The sequence below is a fragment of the Micromys minutus genome, assembly GCF_963924665.1.
Source record: "Micromys minutus genome assembly, chromosome: 13".
Lineage (NCBI taxonomy): Eukaryota > Metazoa > Chordata > Mammalia > Rodentia > Muridae > Micromys > Micromys minutus.
Window position 1 is genome coordinate 36509988 of NC_137982.1, and position 22414 is coordinate 36532401.

General features: G+C 33.6%; 1 protein-coding gene across 1 annotated transcript in view; it reads right to left on the bottom strand.

The window, feature by feature from the left end:
* Nucleotides 1-22414, bottom strand: part of KCNH7 (potassium voltage-gated channel subfamily H member 7) — a gene marked incomplete at both ends in the record, with an annotated part of 460182 nt that overhangs the window by 57099 nt on the left and 380669 nt on the right. The window contains 2 exons of the mRNA XM_080927932.1: nt 916-1115; nt 12305-12704. Of these exons, the coding sequence (XP_080784058.1) occupies nt 916-1115; nt 12305-12704 (600 nt within the window). The remainder of the gene's footprint in view (nt 1-915; nt 1116-12304; nt 12705-22414) is intronic.

A 22414-nucleotide genomic window follows, 5' to 3' on the forward strand; every position in this document is an offset into this window, starting at 1 on the left:
AAAAATGACATTATGTAATGGATAGAATTATTAAATACGAATGATGTGCTTTCAGAAGAATTTTCAGAGCAGAGGAGTACTATGAGGATGCACCACAGTTCTGTCTTTTCCTGTAGCCCTGTGGTATGTAATGGGGTTTGGCTTTGCAGTATAATTTATCTGTCTCAGTGGCTCTCCAAAGGCAAATAGCAAGGAAAATCATGGGAACCACCTTCTTAATCCTAAAACGAGCTCTTCAGAATCATTCATCTTAACTAGGCTGACTTTTGTGCAGTGTTTCAGGAGGTATTTGTAAAACGTGTTCTTCTTTTGAAAACATCAACTTGTTTGTTCTCCCTCTTGAGCACAAAGAGTCATTAAACCAAGGATACTGAAATGGAATAGAATTAATTGGAAGGAGAAGCATAAAACTTCCTATCAGAAAATGCTTTCTGACATAATGAAAGTCTCTAATCTTTCCTACAAGTATTCAAGATGCCCTGCTTTAAAATGTGTATTAATTTTGAATCTCTGCTTAGGGTCATCAGAACTATCACTGCTTATTTTACAAATCAAATTTCACATGGATTCAGCTACGTTGTTGTCCTTTGTTTTTGTTTGTTTATAACCAGGCCCTAGCACGAAGGCCTGAGTTTTAGCTACGACAATGTGTCCTTTAATTGGAGGTGGGGAACTCTATGACACATAGTTATATCAGTTTGCATCACGTTATAATGCCTTTGCCACATAGTATAACTAGATATAGCACCATGCAATGCCATGAATTGAGAATGAGACACTATTTCCAGGGGAGAAAATAAACATCCAAGAGAAGGAAACAAAAGCACAGGGCTCGAAGCTGGTGAGGCTGGCCTTTCCTTTTGCTATAGCTGTAATGCCTGCAGAGACTCTGTTTTGGGAAACAGAGATACATACCATGTTCATGTCAATGCCGTTGGTGTAAGTCCACGCATGCTGGAAATACTCCTCTAGTCGTTGCCTCAGAGGGTTGGGGATTTGGTGGAAACGAATGAACTCTTTTACTCTCAGCATCTGCATGTGGTACCTGGCAGTTCCCGAGTACAGCCTTTGAATAATTGCAGAGACATTCCCAAAAATGCTTGCATACATCAGAGCTGCATTGGGTAAAAAGCAAAGTTATGGGAAAACATTGCGCTTAGGCATCGTATATTTTCTCAGAATCTCAAATGTGCTGAGTTTAATTATTTAACCCACCTATGTCAGTTTACCCCTGGACCTCGATTTACAATAATCCTTCTTCACATTTTTAATAGTAAAGAGATGTAAAATATCCCAAAATCATCATGATTTAAAGTAAAACTAATATTTCTTTGTGAGATACACATGCAACCGGGAATATTAACCAGATGATCAATACATTTGTGAAAACCCATCTTTTTTGTGATGAGCTGAATCATAGTCAACATTACCATAATTCTTTCTGAAAAAAACTTTTTATAAGGCAAGTATATATTTTAGGGGTTTTAAAACCACTTTTAAAGTAATGTAGACTTATCAAGTTTTGGTGGGCAACTAACAGCAATGGCACCCTTGACCAACAACTTTAGTGCAAAAATCACATACATGACCTTGGACTTTTGTTTGGTGACCTATGAGCATTATTCTGAGATGGACATTATTCCATATGTAGGGCAACTCTAATTTTAAAAAAGTATATAAATGTGTGCATGTGTATAAGCAAATATATATTAAACATATATATGTGTATGAAAATATTTTTAAAACACACATATATAAAACACACGTATGTATGTATGTATGTGTATATATATGTGTGTATATATATATTAATATTATATATATATATATATATATATATATATATATATATATATTAAGAAGGTTTCCATATGGTTGTCTCTCTTCTCACATGGTATTGTTTTAAGACATGAATAAATTAAATTTAAACAGACTAGGAAGCTTTCCCCTCTTGGCTGGCTTTCATAATATTTAAAATGATATACAGAGTAAGAAAAGTTATCAACAATCTTACACAGCTGTGAATTTGTAGAGCTAAAATAATGATCAGCATGGAATAATATGTCCATGGGTGCAATAGTAACCGAATGTTAACTAATTAATGGTCAGCTCCACAGGAGGAAGCTCAAGCTTAATACCATAAATACGGCCAAGAACACATTATTGGGAAGGTCTTATGCTCCAAGGTAAACCTATCACCATTACCTTACAAGATGAGCTTACTATCAATTTGCTCTTTATATTTGTATCTCTTACCCATATATTAATGAAACCCTTAGACCTCATCATAGGTGGTTTTTAGTGCAGCAGACAGATAACACAGCTAATCACACTGGGTCAAAGTCCATAGAGTCAGAGAGTCAGTATATTAGGTGTACTTAGACACACCTGAGACATCTACAGTATACAATCCTCCTCCTCCAAGGCTCAGGGAACATCATGGAAGAGGAAGTCGAAAGATTTTATGAGTCAGAGTCAGGGAGGACCAGAGCAAACAGTGTCTTCTAGATGTAACAAGGTCACTGCACCCATATTCTCACAGAGGCTGCAGTGGCCCTCACAAGAACAAACCAGGCAACATCCCAGTATGAAGGAGGAGGAAAGGGCCCCTAGCAGTGGGTAGTTTTGCAGGGAGGGAAAGTCAGTTTTCATTAAGGTCATGGGTTCTTGTAGAGAAACCATGCTTTGGAGAATAACTCTGTATCTACTGGTAGCACAAACTGGACATGGTGGGTTATATTAAAAAGTGAGTAATAGCACGAAATTGGAAGAAGAGGTGAAAGGAGGGTTGGGGTGGGACGGTTGGGGTGAGAGGGGGCATGATTAAACTACACTTTATGCATATATGAAATTATCAAGAATTGATAAGTTACTATAATAAAAATTTAAAAATTAAAATTTTAATTAGACTTGAAATACTATTTTTTAAAATGAGGACTTATTTCTACCACAGTCTGGAATCTAATATTGTCAGAGTAAAACTGTATTGCAAATTTTCAATACTTTGGAGGTCTCAAATAATTGACTAATTTTCTTTTGGAACATAGAGTTTTCTTAGCGTGTTAATTGACATTTAATTCTTAATTGATTTTAATTACTTAGATCTTCTACTTAATACATATTCATATAAAATATCTGACCTAAAAATGTATATTGCTTAACGTTTGCCAAGAAAGCTATAACATATTTTTGCTTATCTATGGGGACAAAGTGCTATGACATCAATATACATTTAGCATTTGGAATATCTTTATTACTATGTCTTGGGATAATATTTAAAAATGCTTGTGAGGTTTATGCCTGCTTGCATATATGGGCAACACATGTTTGCCTGGTATCCACAGAGTCCAGCATCGGGATTCAATCCCCTGGAACTGGAGTTATAGATGGTTGTAAGCCACTGCTTGGACATTCTGTGAGAACGGAACTGAACCTAGATTGTCTGTGAGAGTAGCAAGTGCTCTTAACTTAGCCACTTCTCCAGCCCCCGAGCAACATTTTTATTTCAAAATAAAACTTTCATAGTCTTACTGCTTTCCTTTTGTGTATGCGGTAATACACATTTCTAATAACTCTAACATGGAATATGTTTCATGTAGAAAAACATACGTGATAGACAAATTGCTTATGGATCTTTGTGAATCCCATCAAGACCTTTGCTGTGACAATGCCAATTTCAGGCTCTGGGGCCACAGTGCACTAAGCAATAATGAAATATTAAAAACAGTAACACACTGTAAAGTATGTGATTCAACTATATTCATCCAACACAGTCTTCTTTTCCTTGAAAGGCATATTCAGGACAATCTTTTAAAAATAACTTGTTCATTAAAAAAGCAGATGCTACCTGATTTAGGCACTGTCACACTAATACGTTATTTTGACCATTTGTTTTCCTTCCCAGCTGATTTCCTGTGCATATCTTATCTGCTTAATCTTAATGGTCTTTGTGTTGCCAGAGATATCCAAAGGAAATGTTTCTGCCAAAGATGTGAACATTTATTAAAATACACAAAAATGTGAAAAGGCGAGGATTAAATTCATGACAACATGGCTGGGGTAGAGTATTCAGATAAGTTGATTATATGCCACTCTATCTGAGTCTGTAAGGGTGTGTCTGATTGAAGTTAATACTTGAGCTAAGTAATGCAATTTGAATTCTCCTCTGTTGGTAGTTGTAATCCATCCAGTTGACCCACGGTTTTAGTATAATAGAAATTGGAGCCAAGGAGAGTTCACTCTCTTTCTTACAGTCTATGGTAGAAGATTAATGTTCTCTTGAGTTTGGACTGTAGTAACCATGGATGAAATTATGTCTTAGTTCTCCTGAAAAACTCTGTAGATAACTTCCTTATCCTAGACACAAGTCTGTGCCACATATTTTCTCTGAATCTCATAATATAAAGAAGTTAGGAATTAGTTCTTATTGAGGTCTTAAAAGAAATAGTTTTATCGCAATTTCTCCATGAAATATATAGAAATGTTACCGTAGAACTAGGAAGTGTAAACTGTCAAGATGGAAAATCATATATTCAAGTATGTAATCAAAAGCCTGAATCAAAACTTGAAATTCATCTTTGGTAAATTCTAAACTGTTGAACTTTAAAATCCTAAAGATTTGAGATTTTGTTTCTTCTACAAAATATTGTTTCTTTTAAATTATAATATTGCTAGCTAAAGAGAAAGAGTTATATTTCACAAACTCATTTAGTTTTTGCCCATTGATTGACATAGAATATTGTCTATTCTACATACAATTCTGTATTCAAATGTATATTGCCAAATTAAACAAAGCAAAGAAATAAATAAATAAGCTTATTTATATATTGGACTTTCTCCAACCCAGCATCTTATTTAATCTAAACATACTATAGCGGAAAGTTTGACTTCATCAAAATTCTTTGAGTCAGGTGAATTATTATAGAAACAAAATAAACATGTTCTCATTCTGCACATATGCACACATATTAATTGTTAATAAAGTATTAGCTTAAGTATTCTATTATAGCCTTTACATTTTTAAAAACATACAACTTGAGCATGAAAATCGATTGGTATATAACTATCACATAACTAGATGTTTTACTTTTAAGAGTATAGTTTTAGTTGTGACAAATATGGACATTCTGCAACCAGTTGAGCATCCCAGAACACAGGATTGCATTAATCTGTTACCTATGTTCATTCACATATGAAACTGAAGCAGTGAGTTTCACCTGCCAGGGACCACCTCATACATTGCGTGTGAGTATGCCTTAGTTCAGCATAAGGCTGAGAACCACTCTGTCTATCAGAATTTTATTTAAAAAATTAAATCATAAGCATGTACCAGAGTTTGTTTACATCATCTGCCAATGGGGAAAACCCCGCTATTTTCCCACACATTGGCTGCCATACGACAAACTGTTGTGAATATTTGTGTACAAATACTTGTGTGGGCATGCGTTTTCTTTTGTGTTTTCAACACCTAGATGTGGAGCTGCTTTGGGACGTAGCTTATTTAACTTGGCAAGAAACAAGTTGTTTTCCAAAGCTGTCTTATTTTATGTTTTCCCAGCATACGATGGTAATACCATTGGTTCCATACCCTGATGACATTTGGAATTGGCATTTTAAGTTAACCAGGGTAGCATGTGTAGTGTGCCTCATTCGTGTTTAATTTGCATTTTGCCAATTACTAATACTACTTTTAAATGGAATTTTTCAACGTTCATGTGTCTTTTTTTTTTTTTTTTTTTTTGCACAGTGTCTTTTAAAATAATTTTCTCATTAAAAAATTATCGTTTTTGGTAAAGTTGTAAGAATTGTTAATATATTCTGGATGCTAGCCTTTTTCATATTTATATCTTCTAAATATTTTTCCAGTTTTTTACTTTTGCTGCTTTGTTTTGTTTTAAACAATGTCATTTAAGTTTTTGAGAAAGCATCTTACAATATTGCCCTGGTTGACCTAAAATTCAGTATGTAGAACAGGCTGGCCTCCAACTCACACATGCCTCTGCCTTCTAAGTGCTCAGATTAAAGGCATGTTGCCAACAAAACCAGCTCAACAATGTCATTTAAAAACAAAGTAGCATTGACAAAATATAATTAATCTTTTTATTTTAAAGATTTTTTTTTGCCTGTTTAGGCTTTCATGGTACCAATAGTGTAATTTGCTCTTCGTTGTCAATCATAAATCAGTTCTGAATATTTGCTGTTGTGGTAATGATGATGGTGGTGTCAGTGTTGATGGTGGTACTGGGGGATTAAATCCAGGGTCTTTTCCACTAGTAAGTCACTCTACCATTGACCTGCAGCTCAAGCCCGGAGTCCAGTGTGCAGAAAGAAATGTAGTCCACGTGCCATATAACTCCTTAATCTACTTTGTTTCTGTTCATCATGTCCTCCGCTGTGGCAGGATGTTGAGACAATGTTGGCACTGGTCTGGGACTTTGCAAACAAGCAAACAAGACCAACATTTACACCAACTGCATTACTACAGCACTGATTTATCCTCTTTGAGGATAAATACAGGATGAGGCACATAGTGTGGACAATGGTTAGCCTGAAGCTCTGATGAGGGCACGTAGTGTCGACAAATCTCCAGGCCATGTGTGGTCAAGTTGTGTAGCCAAACCAGGAGTAGCAAGAGGGCTAACTTAAACTGGCAATAGTATTCATTGTTTGGCTTTTCAATATCTTGGAATTGAAAGATCCCCTTTGTAATGCTGAATATTTATAACTTGATCTAACCTAGTAGGAATATTAATTGTAGTAACTCTTTAAAAAGAGCTGGAATTTATCTCCACTAAGTGTCCAATAGTATAATTTCCTCTTATTTCTATTATTTTTTTCCATTTGTATATCTTTAAGTTATTTGTCTTTTGCTAACTTTTTAAGATGGATATTTTGAACCTTTTGGGTTATGGTTTTTATTTTTATTTTTTGTAATAATAACAGCTTTAGCTGATTCCTATAGGTTTGGGCACCTTTTATTAAATTTATTGACTTTTTATTAATGTAGTTTCTAGTTTACCATGTAATTATTTTCTTCTCACATAGTGAATACTGTCTCAAATGATTCAGGGGTTTCACATCAGTGAACGTCTGTCACCTTCGATCCTTTGGACCATCGCTGCCACACTTCTTTTTACATATTTTACCAAACCTGTTAACCACAGACATTGTTTGCACTATGGTCAATTATGTTAAAGATGTATAAAGACAGGGTGAATGCTTTCAATTCATTTCTATGAATACTAGTTTTGGTCTTTTTTATTCCTAGGTGCTCTATACGTTCACAGGGTGCTGTTCTTCTTTCATTGAAAAAGTTTATAATTTTTTATAGTCTCCTCATGAAAAAATCATGTCATTTCCTTCCCTGTCCTTACTTGAAATGCTGTTTAATAATATGTTCCCATGGTGACAGATACTCATTTTTTTTAACAGAAATTTAGAGATTTTTTCCTATTGTCTTGTTGATCTCATTGTATACAAGATATCTGCTAATTTTTATTCTTTTTTATGTTGTTTACAATGTCTTTGTTTCCTTTTAACGCCTTTGAAATTTTCTTTTTATGGCTAGTTTTTGGCAGTTTAATAATGTGTCTTGATATGTCTTGTTCTCAGTTTGTCTGATAATCATTAAATTTTTCTAACTGGTTTTTTATAGTTTTTGTCAATTGTGAAGGAAAAAAATCAACCATAGAATTTCCAAACACTTGTCTACCCACCTCCTTCACTTTGGGTGGTGGGGGTCTCTACCTTGCTGTTTCTTCTCTTCTTCTTGAAGATTCCAACCTTGCTTTTGATAAGGGCTGGACCTCACCTGCTAGCCAAGTTATTTTTTTGAGGCCCACATGCCTTTATCTGTTCCCTCTCTAAATAATTATCATTACTATAATTTTTTAAAATTAATATTTTACAGTGCTGGATTTTTTCTTTTAAAAATATTGGACTTTTTTATTTTTACTCATTTTGGTGTGTGAGTCTATCTATCTATCTATCTATCTATCTATCTATCTATCTATCTATCTATCTATCTATCTCCCTCTCATGTGTTTTATTATTATATTAACGTGGTGCATATGTATGTACACAGACACTTGCCATACTGGGATGTGTGTAGTCTGGAGTGTGGCATCAGACAAGAAAGTACAGTTCTCATTCAGTGGTTCTGTAGGGGTTAGAGATGCTGAACACTTTCCTGTATATGGTTATTTGTATGTCAGCTTTTGATAAATGTTTATTCGAGCCTATTGTTTCTTTTTAAATTGTATTGACTTCTGTTTAGGAGAACTTAGTGTTCCTTCTGTATTCTGAATAGTAAACTCTTTTCAGCTATATAGTTTGTACATCTTTTCTCCCTCTTTTAGACCATCTCTTTACTAGGTTGTTTTCTTTGCTGCTCAGAAGCTTTTTAATTTGACGTAATCCTGGTTGTTTAATTTGTGTTTGTTTCCTAACTTCATCTATTGTCTAATTTATTCTTACAGATAGATCATTTGAAGAGGAGGCTGATTTTGTGCTAGGTGAGCACTCTACTGTGAGCTATGTCTCCAGCCTAAAGACCGTGTTTGAGGCTTGCTTTTAAAGCTTTGTTAGGACTATGTTAATTTCGGTTCTAAGGCTCTAATTTACTAATATTACTACTACGCATCTGGATCTTTGGTGAGGCAACCTACTCCCTTTGGTTGAATTTTAATGTCTCTTTTACCTGTGTGAGGTCTGAATATAGCTCGGCTTGTACCTCCGTGTCTCTTTACTGAGTTAAAGAGTTGTTGTTCCATGTGTTTGTGTCTTAGAAGAAATAAGTAGGTTCAAGAGCTGCCCCTGTTTTTTTTTCCTTTTCACGTTCTGTATTGTAGATTCCATCATTTTAGCCTCTGTGACTTCTGGTCTACCTTTCTTGTCTGGGTGTAACTGTTGTACTTCCTTAGGGGTTTCTCCTGTCTATGCTCATCCTGTACGGGGTCTCCAGACATGAAGCACAGGGACATCCTGGTTTTGTTTGTTTCTTTCTCACAGATCATAATTCTATGCTGGCTTTTCAGTTTCTGAAAACAATAACTTCATACATGCTGCTTAGTTTTCCTTTTGTTTGACAGAAATTTCAGGCTCCAATTACTCCATCATGGCTAGGCACAGAACTTCGGTGACGGATATACTAAAACCAAGAGTTTCTTTCAAGTTCATTATCAAGCGGGTTGTGTGTGTTTAAAACCTCAAATGCATGAATGCTATTTCTTAGAATTTAACAAGTTATCTATAATTTAGAAATGTTGATATAAATGCATGGACACAGCCATATTCACATTTGTTCAACGTTTTTTCATTTTTTTTTAAAATTATGCATGTTACTAAAATAAATTCTCCAATCTCTGTTTTACAGGCATAATCAGCAATTCAGTGAGGAAAGCCGTTTTGGAACTGTTTGTAGATGTTCCAGTCATTTGTCTTTATCCAGACAATTTTTAACAGGATCTTATCCCAAGATATTTTGCAATAAACATTTGGTTTTAATTTTTTATATTATATTGAAACTGGACCCCTATCTAGGTATAATACGTCTTTCCTAGTGTATAAATAATGTAAATTATAAATAAACAATCTTTACATATCAGTAACATATGTCATTATGCCTGATGGCTAAGAAAATTTTATGAGTATTGTTATCTTTTTGCTTCAAGTCTTAATTTTACCTTTCCCCTAATTAATGACATTATGAATAACTCAAGAACTCACAAGCAAAACCAAGAGGCCTTTTTTCTTGTGATATCTAGCTTTACCCACCTCATTTTGATTAAGGCTTATTAAAAATGAGTCTTCTACTCAAAATAGTGCTGTAAATTGAATGTGAGTTGACTATTTTTCTGTTCTATTTGAATATAACTTTCTTTTAAAAGATCAAATTTATTCGTAGAAATCTCATATTTATTTTAACAGGGTCAGTCAAGATAGCCCAATATTTTATTGATTAAAGAAAAGAAAAGCTAGTAAGGACACAAGGAAACAGCAAAAGATGACAGGAGGGAAATTGAAGAAGAAGCAAAGGAGACAAAGAAAAATAAAAAGGTGGGGGGTTAGCAAGAGAAACTGTCACTTCTCTGACATTAGACATGCGTGTAGGTTAAGTAATAACTGACATTTGTTTCTAATAAAATGAGTCTCCTAACCGTCACAGTGCTGAGGATTTCTACATAGCGAATAGGATAAATGGTCATAAGTTTGTAAGCAACTTGCATTCTTATTTCTAAATATTGGTGCTTCTTTCTTAAATATATATATAATATAATATAATATATATTTATATTTATTTTAAAGGTACATTTCATCAAGAACAGATATTATTTCATTGTCTTGTTTGATAATGATGGAACTAAAATCTTTAACCTCTATGAATTATATTTAGATAAATTTTTTGATGTTTCTGTTGAGTTAGTATGTTCATGTGTTCACACATGTATGTGTTTATATATGTATACATGTGTATATAAACATGTGGAGGCCAGAAGTTGATATTTGATGCTTACCTCAATCACTTCCCACCATCCATATACATATTCCACATATAAAATTATATATTCTTAAATATTTATGTCCCAATATATTATTCCACCATAATATATATTTCTTAATACATTTATGTCTCTTAATTCTGAGAAACTGTGCATGTGTATGTTTGTGTGTTTGTAATTTAATTACTTAGAGCTTCGAATGATGTCAGAAGAAAAGCCATTTAAAATCAATAAGAGGGAAATTTAAGGTATAATCGTAATGGGATGTATGTGTATGTATGCATGTGAAGGCCAAGGGGGTGATTAGGTTTCAGTCTTCCCCTTCTATCCTGTGGATCTGGAAATATATGTAGGTTTGTCAAGTTTCATCTGCTGATCCTTCTCAGTTGCCCTTATACCATATTTTTCATGTTTTTCACTGGATCTGGAGCAAAACACACCCTCTGATTGGCCAGAAATTCATAAGGGTCCTCCTGTCTCTGCCTTCCCAGTACTGGGATCACACGTGTCCTTCACATGTCTTCTCTGTGGGTGCTGGACACAGATAAGCCTGCAAGGCAACACTATTTTTTGAAGTTATTATTTTCTGCTCTCCTTCAGAGTATCATCAGGGCTTTGCACGGTAATTTCAAAAGTATTTTTAAGTTAACTTCACCTTACTGCAAAGTATTTTATCCTAAGTAATATACATAATAAATTATGCTCCTTGCATAAAGTTACTTTAGGGTAAAATGTAATGACTTAGGATGATGTGAGAGGAAAAGCAATTTAAAATCAATGAGAGGGGAAATTGGAGGTGTAATTGTAATGCTTGTACATGAACAAGAGGGATTTATGTGTAGCAGTATATCTATTCTCTGACTTAACTTAATCAGGTCTTAGAATGGAAAATAGCTATTAGTAATAAATTACAATCATTTTTATATAAAGGGTAAACTGCAATTTTTAGAACTTCAATCTAAAGACCTACATCATTCCAGTTTTATGACCAAGATATTCCGGGATACAGAAAAGAAAAAATCCCATTGACTATAGAGAATGGTGACTTCTGCATTTACATTTGAGAATTCAACCAATTATGAACAAAAATTACTTTCAAAAAGTCATGTCTGTACTACACATGTCCAAACATTTTTCTCATTCTTCCTCACACGATGTATGCAGCATTTATGTCATGTTAGGAAATATATGTAGTCTAGAAATGATTTAATATAGACACGAAGATATTTTTGTGTTAAAAGCATTTTTGTGACACTATTTTAAAAAATAAATTTTCAAATTTTATTTATTGTTATATTTACATGTGAGTGACTACCTGTATCAGTTTGCACTGAGTTTATGTCTTGTATTCTCAGAGGTCAGTATAAGGCATCTGATTGGATCCAGTGTTACAGGAGGTTGTGGGTGCTAGACAGAGCATGGTCCCTATGCCAGAGTAGCAAGTGTTCTAAATTACTTCGCCATACCTAGAGTTCTCAATGTGATATTATTTTATATTAAGGACTTAAGGATGGTGCTCAGGTTCAAGCAACATTGGGAGGCCTTAGAACTAACCCTGGGATAACCAAGTGATGAATTTATTTTAGAATGATATTAAAGTTAGTTCCAAGAGAAGAACAGTTCAAGAACCTTTGTTTCTTCACTGCCCAGAGAAAAATCATTCTTTATAAAATATAGTATCCACACGTGTAAACCCCCTATCTCTACAGTTTCTGTAATTTTTGCCTTATCCTCTATATTCTAGAAATACCAATTTTTGTCCTATTATTTTATCCTAACAGATAGCAAAAGAGAAATCTACTTACAGCCAATCAACATGACACAAATGGAAAAGATTTTCTCCGAATTGGTGTTAGGAGACACATTTCCAAATCCTACACTGGTTAGACTGCTGAAGGTAAAATAAAGTGCCGTGACGTATTTGTCTTTAATGGACGGTCCAGAACTTGAGTCACTGTCATTGTAACGTTTCCCAATTTGTGTTCCTAAGGAATCCAACCATCCAATTTTGTCAGTCAGATAGGGCCTCTCTACATTCCCAATCGCATACCAGATGCAGGCCAGCCAGTGAGCAATCAGGGCAAATATACACATCAAAAGCATTAGAACGGCAGCGCCATATTCTGAGTATCGGTCCAGTTTCCTGGCCACACGCACAAGACGCAGGAGACGTGCAGTCTTCAAAAGACCAATTAGTGTTGTTGTCTGTGGGAATAAACATGTATGGTCAGAAACAGTTTAAAGCAGTCCAAAGTATGTCCATGTAAGGCAGAATTGTTGATAGAAAATGAGCGTACAACCTCAGGCTGGAACCAAATATGAAGATTAGTTCTTTATCCAAAGAGTTTTGAGTCCATATTGAGAAACATATGGTTCATTAATCCAGTGTCTTGGCATACAAGATCCATGGAAAGAGAATCTGCCTCCCTTCCCAAGATCTATGGAAGTGACTTCCACATGGCATGAACTTCTGACATGTTCCTTCTTCAAACAAAGTTCAGGGAATTGATTGTGTGTCTACCAAGCAGCACACACCACATTTACAATGCTGAAGGGAAAACTCTCAAACAAACACAATTATTTATAGACAAAAGATCTCCTCTAATGAAGAGATGCAAAGTCTGCTCACTACTTCTTTGGGAAGAGAGAGAGTGAGAAATGATACTTTGGTATTAGCAACTGCGTGGTGTTGGGTATTTGCTGAATTTGAAAAACACATGAACAGTGTAAAGGAGCCAGTCAAGCTCCTTCTTGTAACTATGGGAACTCTTATTGGATGGGTGTATGCATGAACTATAAACTATATAAAATAAAAACTTCTTTTTTCTTCCTGGGTGCATCAAGTTCGTAAGTCATTTCTTTGTATCCTGGTATGAACATTGCATTTTGGAGTGTGGTGTGTGTTGACTAAATGCATGGTTGTTACTGACCAGGTATTTAATGCTAGGATACTTATGCATAATAATAGGATATTTCACTGGCTGTTAGGAATTGAAATCTGATAAGTACAAATTACAAGTTCATTTCTTATGTTTCCTAAATAATGTCAACTATAAATACTATATAGTTCACAGAGCATATAATTATTCCATAGTTACATGGTATTTACCAATCAATTATTGAGTCATTTTTCTCTTCATCATGGTGTTTATTTTACTAAGTACATCCAAATGTGTTGAGAATGTTAATGTTTTAAATGAAGAAATAGCACATGGAGTAACTATCACCCCATAGCGATAAATAATTTTAAGTGAAAAAAGTGACTAAGCATCCAGGACAACTTTATATGGAAGCATCATGGCAGAGGCAGACATTCTTTGTCCCTTTGCTGTGCTCTAGAGGTCACATGCAGGGGAGGAAGCTTTAGTCTCCCCTGAGATCATTTCTTCAACGTTGGAACTTCACAAAGGGAAAGGAGTTTGCATAGCTTGGATAGACTTATTCTAACTGGATTATAGTTTTGTTTGTCTTGGTTGTGGTAAAGAGACATTATTATTTTTCACAGAAGAATGCAAAAATCAGTTTTTTTTCTTCTTAATACACTTGAAGGCATATGCCCCTTCAGTGTATTCTTGAATTTAAGATAGCATAACATGTCTTTTTACATCTCTATTGAGTATCTATTTAAATTTCTGTTTCTACAAGTAGGAACTTTGTGCTGCAAAAGGTGATGATGAAGCTTCCACACTTTCCAAATAGACAACACAGACATCACGAATATCAAATGGAGCCTTGTAACGTGGACTATACAGCTCCCTCAGAAAATGGCTGGTTCTTTCACAGACAAGGACTTCATTCAAGTATGTGGTTACCAGACTCTTCAAGCAGGAGTCACCTTTGTTTAAAGTCTCACCACTTTTGCACAGTTCAGACTCTTGAGTTTATTTCTTTTCCTAACACAGCTGCTGACATACCTGAGTTTCAGAACCAGAGCGGTGTAAAGTTTACTGTGAAAATACTAAAATTTTTATTTGTTTTTAGAATAAAAGTGCTTCAAAATAATTGAAAGATAATGCAGATTCACTGGGTAGTAGGTCAAATCAAGTAAAATTCTTTGCAATGCATGCATGATTTTTATAATGGCTTGTGAAGCTGTAAAGTAATACTGATGTTATAAAAAACAATAAGAATCTGCTGTGCGTGCTTCATATACTTGTACAAAACACCATAAACCCTCTAAAATCTCTCCTATATTAATTAACAATGAAAAATCTATATGACACTAAGGTTTTATTTTTTTTAATATAAATCAGTATAACTTACATGACCACATAAAAATGGCATACAGTCTGGGGAAAAGAAGTTTAAGAAGTATGGTGTGATAAAGCTTTACTCTCCTTCACAGTCCCCAGACATGACTATTAGAGTAATAGTAAGAGGAAGGAGGCTTAGAAGGAGGTAAAGAGAACAAGGAGCAGGAGAGGAAGAAGAGGGGGAAAAAGGAAAAGAAGCAGAGTGGAAGGAGAAGGAGGAGGAGGAAGAGGAGGAGAAAGCAATATTAGGAAGCAGTTGTAACTCCCTTTTTCCTTGTTAGGAGGGATTGAGTGAACAATGACTTCAATAGTCATTCACAGCTCTGTAGCATTTACCCAAACATAACTACATAATTACAGTGTACCTTCATTATGTGCTTCATTTCTATTGGTGATGATGAAACTCACTTGAGTCTTTTAGGCTAGTGAGTATTGTGTGTACTACTACACTGTCTTGTCTGAGATTATAGAAAGAAGGTAACTGATAGTATCAAATTTCTGAGGGAACAGATCATGGTATTTCCAATCTCCTCTTGCAGAATATTTTGAAAGTTTTGGCAAACTTTTTTTAAAAATATGAACTCAACAGGTTCTAAACTGTGATTATTTTTATAAATACAGTAATAAAATAAATAAGAAGTGTGTACTTCTACAGTAGTTGAAGAGAGGTACTTTGCTAATCTTACCTAGGAAAAGGTACCTATGGTGAGGATGATACAAGCGATTCTATAATATCAAACTTCATCTTATACTGTGCTATCTAGAATTCAGCTCATTTATTATGTTTGAAAAGTAGTTCAGATTTTTCCATACTGTTGTTGTAAAGAAACTTTACTTATACAAGACTTTCATTTAAATTCCATTTTATTACTTTTTTTATTTTGAAGATTTTTCTCCACAAATACAGTTATTTATGTTACTCTAATAATGAGTATAATCTAATTATGATGTTTTTAAAATATCTATTATTTATTAAAGATCTTGAATTCTTTCTGATATAGGTGGAAGGTAGGTCACCTCATTAAATAAATGACTTTTGGATTAAACATGCAACTATACCTGTGGAAATATGTTTATCACAGACTAGACTAAATAAGACTACATCAGTTTTACTTGAGGCACATTGTATAATAAATCAGTCAATATCCACTTCAAATGTTGTAAACCATTGAGAAAGACTGAAATTAGGTAATTCTCATCATGATTAACAAATTTCTACTCAAGAATAAATCTATCTAGAGCTAAATTGTAAAAGCCTTAACAATAAGAAAAGACTTTATGTCAAAACTTTTAAATCTACTTTATTTTTTTGAGTATATATAGAAACCATTTATTTAAAATGTTTAGTATACTAAGTAAGCTTTGCTCAGACTTACTTATTAAATATTGGTGTTCAGATAAGTTATGGTAACCATTCTTTAAGAAATAATGAAGCATGTGCATGTTCTTTGTGGATTTGTTCAAGGGACTATAGAGTCATCACTGAAACATCCAGGTTAGTGAATCATTCTATTTCATTTCCCAATGACAAGGGGTATAGCAGGGAGACAGTAACATTGGCAAGTATAAATTTCATGATTCCACATTCAATTTTGTTGCTTTAAATTTTATTCCAGGTATTCTCATTCAAGTGTATACTTTACACACCATTAAATGAATTACATAAAAGTGCAATTCAATAATATCATTGCCTAGTTTCTGATTCTTTCTTTCAGCTTGTTTAGTATTCTTCAACATGTCTTAGGTCAGTTTTATTAATACTCTGAAAGAACCATATCTGCATATGTGCAGAACCCTGGGGAATTATCTAACTTATTGCTTTATTCATATCAAATATATTAATTTCTTCTATTAACTATGTGTTCAAAAGCAATGATTCTATAAAGTTGCTGGGGAATTCAATATTTAACAATCTTAATGATCGATAAACATACTCCGTTTCATAGTAAATATTTTGTCATACTTTAATATTGTATATCTTTATTTCACTGCAATAACCTAGAAATGGGCTATCAAAGGATTGTAAGTTCTAACAGACACATAAAATATTGCATAGCGTAGTATGAATGCTATTATTATTTTAATTAATATTTGGATTTTAACCTTGAAAAGTACACTTTATATGCTATCATTTTATAGTCAAGCACAAGGAAACAATATCTAAGTGATCAACATAAAAATACCTTTCAATTGGACATCTTACATTTGTTTCACTTGCTATGCCTCAGAGTTGAGAGCATGATTAAAGCTCCAGGTGAAAGGCAAAGGGAAACTTATTTAAAGAGAGAGAAGTAGGTTGTTACTGTTGAAATGCATATTCATGCATAATTTCAAGGTATGATATTATTTCAAGTAGAATATGAATATCTCACTTGCACAATAAAATCTAGTAATTAATGATGTCTATCATAAAGATTGCTAGATACTCAGGATTCCTATAGAAGGCTACTAATGTTTTCTATATATTCACTCCACAGTTCATCTGTCAGTATAATGAGTAAAACGTGTGTATGTATGTATGTGTGTGTGTGTGTGTGTGTGTGTGTGTGTGTGTGTGTGTGTGAGAGAGAGAGAGCGAGAGAGAGAGAGAGAGAGAGAGAGAGAGAGAGAGAGAGAGAGAAAGAGAGAGAACATAAAAAATGTCAAAAAAAGAAAATGAAAAACCATTATGCTTAATCATTACACACCAAGAAAACTTTGACTAATTCCAGAATACATCTTGTTTTACATGTACTTTATGCTCATTGTAACTAGTAAGATCTTAATGCACACTATCAAACCTTAGAAAAAAACAAGTACTGACAAAAATGTATTCATATGCTTTTATGCAAAAATGCTTAAAATCTGTACATTTATCTTTGTTTTTTAAAATAAAGTTGTTCAATTAAAAAAAATTTCAGTGTTACTATTGGAATTTTGCTGCAGAAAGCTTTAATTACCTTGATTCCAAAGGTTTTCCTGCATACACTCAGAATTTACTTAAAAAAAATCACTAAAGCATGACTCAGACGTCAACAAAGCAAGTGACTGAAACCTAGAATTTTAATTTTCAGGGGAGGAAGGAGATAATGATCTATGTTATGAAGCAGAGTTCTCTGGATCCAAAATGTTAGTGGCTCGAAAATTTGCCACAGATAAACCAAATATGGAGAAATCTGAGGCAGACAGTCAAAGCTGACTTTCTTGTGACAAAGGGATTGATAGTGTATTTTAGCTTAATAATATTGAAGGAAGTCATGGTAATGTCATGTTTGATGAAGTCAAAGTTATGAATCATAGAATTATTTCTCGTTTGGGATGATCTTAGCGTCAGTAAGATATCAGCAACAGCAATTCTGGTAATAACTAGCATCCACTTTGCTCAATGTGTTTGCAACAGTAAAGGAGATCCTATAGTTATTATTAACCACACAAATTATGGTTAAAATTATTTAAGTTTATCATGGTAGTTTGAAAAATATGAGCAATTGGGTTTTTCTTTGTAAAACCATTTTGTCACATTGTCCTATTGTTACTATATATATTTCATAGACAAAATGGTATGGCTACAAAAATGGAGATTTGAGTTGTCTATAAAGAAAACTAAAGTATTATAGTGTAACATCCAGACGAAGGAAGAAATTGTTTAGTTGACATTGAGAAAAACATTTTTCCTACCTAACTGATGATGCCGATAAATGAGAAGAAATCATTCAAATAATTCAGCAAGAAATTGCTTTAGCTTTTATTCAGTAGAAAAGCACATCTTAGTTAATTTGCTTATATATATTTGCATATAGTTTCTAGAAATGTTCGTTCATGAGTGAAAACCTGGATGTTTGTATCCCAAGTGTGGCCACCACATTTATATGTTTATACAGCATAATTAAAACAGAAAATCTTGAGTTCTAAAGCATTTCTTTCTACCAGTTGTAAATTTTCAGACATGTGTATGCATGCATGTTTGTATCTGTGTATCTGTTGAAATAGTGTTTTGTTGTGTAGTCCAAGATGGCTACTTTCATACGCTTAGTTCATGGGAAGGTGTGGCCATACTTAGTCTCTAGACTCATCCACACAAAAAATCATGCATAATCCTGAAATGGAAGCACCGATTCAATCCACTTATTACTGTGATCATGTCTGATTTTTAATGTAAAGACTCTCTTCTTCTTCTCTCTATCTCTTTAATGACTTTGTCTTTCTAGTTGCAGATAGGGTGCCTGATTTGGCTTCCAATCATCTGTAATCCTGTGACTAATAGGCAACTCAGGATGGCCAGACATTTCACAATACACTTTTATCTCCTTCACAATACAACTTCTTCGCCCCAGAATTTCACCATCTGGAGAAAGACATTAAAATTCTTTATAAAAACATGCTTTCCCTCCTTCCTCCTCCCACCTGAATAATTCAACAAATGAACTACAGAAAGTGTTTTGAATCATCCATAGTTCTTATTTTTCTTCCTTTCTTTTATTACAGATATTTAATTAACCAACAATTTTTTATAGGTGACATTCAAATTATACCACATATTTACCAATTTTCTACAATTCAATTGTGTCATGTGTCCACACTGTTTTCTCATCTATTATCCATCAAAGTGTGGGTTTTAATATGGGTCCCTTCCTCTTAATTCAACTGTCCACACAATCTTTTAAAATGTCAATTGAAGTCAGTTTCACTTCAGAGAGTCTCACTGAAGCCACAAAAAGCCAGATGTCATGCCTCTATGTGATTTAGTCCTCATACCTAAGCACCTCATCACTGGTTGGATTTGGCTTTGCTGCCACTGATAGCTTTCTTTTTACTTCTGTTCTTTTAATATTCCAAACCTGATAATCAATTGAGGAAGTGCTACAACTGTTTACTTTTGTTTGCAATGTTTTGCATTTTAGTCTTCTATGGTTGGACATACCTTTCTAGTTCCAATGCAAATGGCCTTTCCTTACTCATCTTTTTAGTTTGTTAGTCTGGATCAGTCAACAACACATTATTGTTCCACCTGATTTGTGTAACTTCTGCATTTACTCTTTTATGAGCAATGTAAGTTCATGGAGAACAGAAACCTATCTGTTTGACTGACTTCTGAATCTAGAATTGTTCCTGCTGCTTTGAAGACTACTGAGCAAACATTTCTTGATGAATGAGGTCTATAATATTACTACTGAGTAGGAGTAATGTCCAATAAGACTAAATAAACCAGCTAATGACCTCTACTAAGATGGAATAGTAATTTAATATCCTAGGCCTTATATTAGGTGAAATTTTTTTTGTAGTTAATTCTACTTTAAAAAAATTTACAGTAAACACAGTATTAGATTTTCATTTTACTTCCTAGTAGAATGAGGTCAATAAAAATTATGATTCCTAAAAGTCTCCAACAAAATTTTACAGTTCCTAAATAATTTCCAATGTTCTGCTAGTAATTTGCATATGTAAAGCCAAATAATTTCATATTTATTAATTGTTCCCCAAATTTTTTCACTCTATAAACCTCAAGTTCTTTACTCTTATTTTCACTCTATTTTTCCTTAGAATTTTCCCATATACTGATATGAACATCTTAAACATTTTCTTGCTTTAGTTTAATCAACAATCTTTTTGATGTAGAGATTACTTGAATTACATATATAAAAGATATTTTACATTTTTCAAAATGCATAGTAACTGAAATTAAAAGAGACTAAAGAGTAACTGAAAGTAAAATAGATACATTGAAGTCTTTCTTAATGAATGTAATTACAATATTTGGATAACTATTATTCTGATTATTATTGATTGAACATTATGAGTACATTTACTAGTATTTTTTATAGATGATTAAAGGGTACTGGAACTTTGTCATACTCCATTGTTCTGAGCTCTATTTTGTTTTTAAAGAATAATCAATTTATTAACCACAATCTCTTTCCTCAGCTCCAGAAGAAAGAGAGGAACTACAAACTTAATAAGCCAAGTATGAATATTAAAATTGTAAAATATAAAGTAGTAAAAAATGTATATTCCATAAGCTATTTAAATGAATATGTAATTGCTTCAATCCTATGCCCAATGCAAAAGAATGAAACCAGCTAGGGGACTTAACAGAGCAGCACAGCTGACAGCAAAAGTAAATGTAACAATTATCACAATATGTAAAACAAAGCTGTTGGAGGTAGGCTTTCCTGATCAGTCCAGTGGCACACAGTGTAACCCTACTACTTAGGTGATTGAATAAGAGAATCTTCAGTTCAAGGCTCACCTGGGCTATTAACATAACTCTGTTTCATTTATAAAAAACAATATAATAAAATCCTTATAATAAAAGGATATTCTCCGATGAGGAGAAAAGCTGTTCTGAGCTCTATTAACCTACAGTTTGATCAGCCTTCCAGTAGAAGGAGAGACTTAATTCTAAAGGTACTGATTTTCCCTGGTAGACAAGTACTCTTTTGTCCTTAAGCCTCCTGTGGCTAGAAAACATATCTGTTGAAATCTCATTTTCCCCCTTTCTCTTGAAATATACAAATTAACAAACGAAACAAAGATGGTGAGAAATTATTAGTTAGAAAAGGACACTGAATTATTCAAAATTTCAGCACATTGACTTTATTATTATTATTTTTTTCAGTCAACTTTCTTGGAGTTCCTTTCATAGCTAGTGTGATGGTTAGTTTTAATTGCTAAACCATTAATTTAACACAGTTGCAGCAAGGGATTATCTAAATGGCAAGTGACATGCCTGTAGGGAAATAGTTTTGAATATATAAATTGATGTAAAAAGACCCAGCCTAAAGTGAGTGGTAGAATACCATGGGTTTGCGTCCAGAACTGTACAACTGTAGAGAAAGCAATTAAGCAGTAAGGAGGCATGCACCCATTCTCCCTCTGCCCTTGATTGTGGGTTTGACTAGTTCCTTCAAGTTCTGGATGGCTTGACTTTTCCACACTGCCTGAACAGAACCTGGAACTGTGAGCTGAAATAAACCTGCTATCCTGAAATTTGTTTTTTTGTCCAGGTATTTTATCAAAGCCTTAGAAAGGAAACTAAGACACAGAACTTCCACAAATGTTTTCATTATATAAGTACTTATATGATATAATAATTAGTGACAGTTAAATAAAAGGAATACCAGCTATATTTGGCCCAAAGATTATTTAAAAGCTCTGATTACTTTAAGCAGAAAATGCACTCAATATGTCTGTCTGTCTGTATGTATGCATGTATGTATGTACCTATCTGCCTATCTATCTATCTATCATCTATCTATCTATCTATCTATCTATCTATCTATCTATCTATCTATCTTTCTGTATGGGTAATATTTCCAACTTTATGAGGTACTAGCAATATATGCATTAAGTATTTTTCCAAGATGAGAGATAAAAGTGAAAGAGTTTTGACAAAGGAATTTTATAAAGTGCTTTTTTAATATAGTTTGAACAAAGAACACACTTTTATTTTGGCTTGCACCCTAATAAGTGACTTAATATTGAGAGACATCCTTAAGGTTTGATAGCTTTGTACTCAAGAACTTAATTTGCAGAGATTTTGCTCACTAAGGGTATACTACATACTCTGTGCACTTGTTTCAAAATTTAAATTATTTGTCTACAGCATGGACAGTATTTTTGTATTTTTTGAAAATACAAAAGAAATTTCAATTATTAACAACAGAAAAATTGCTTCTTTCTACT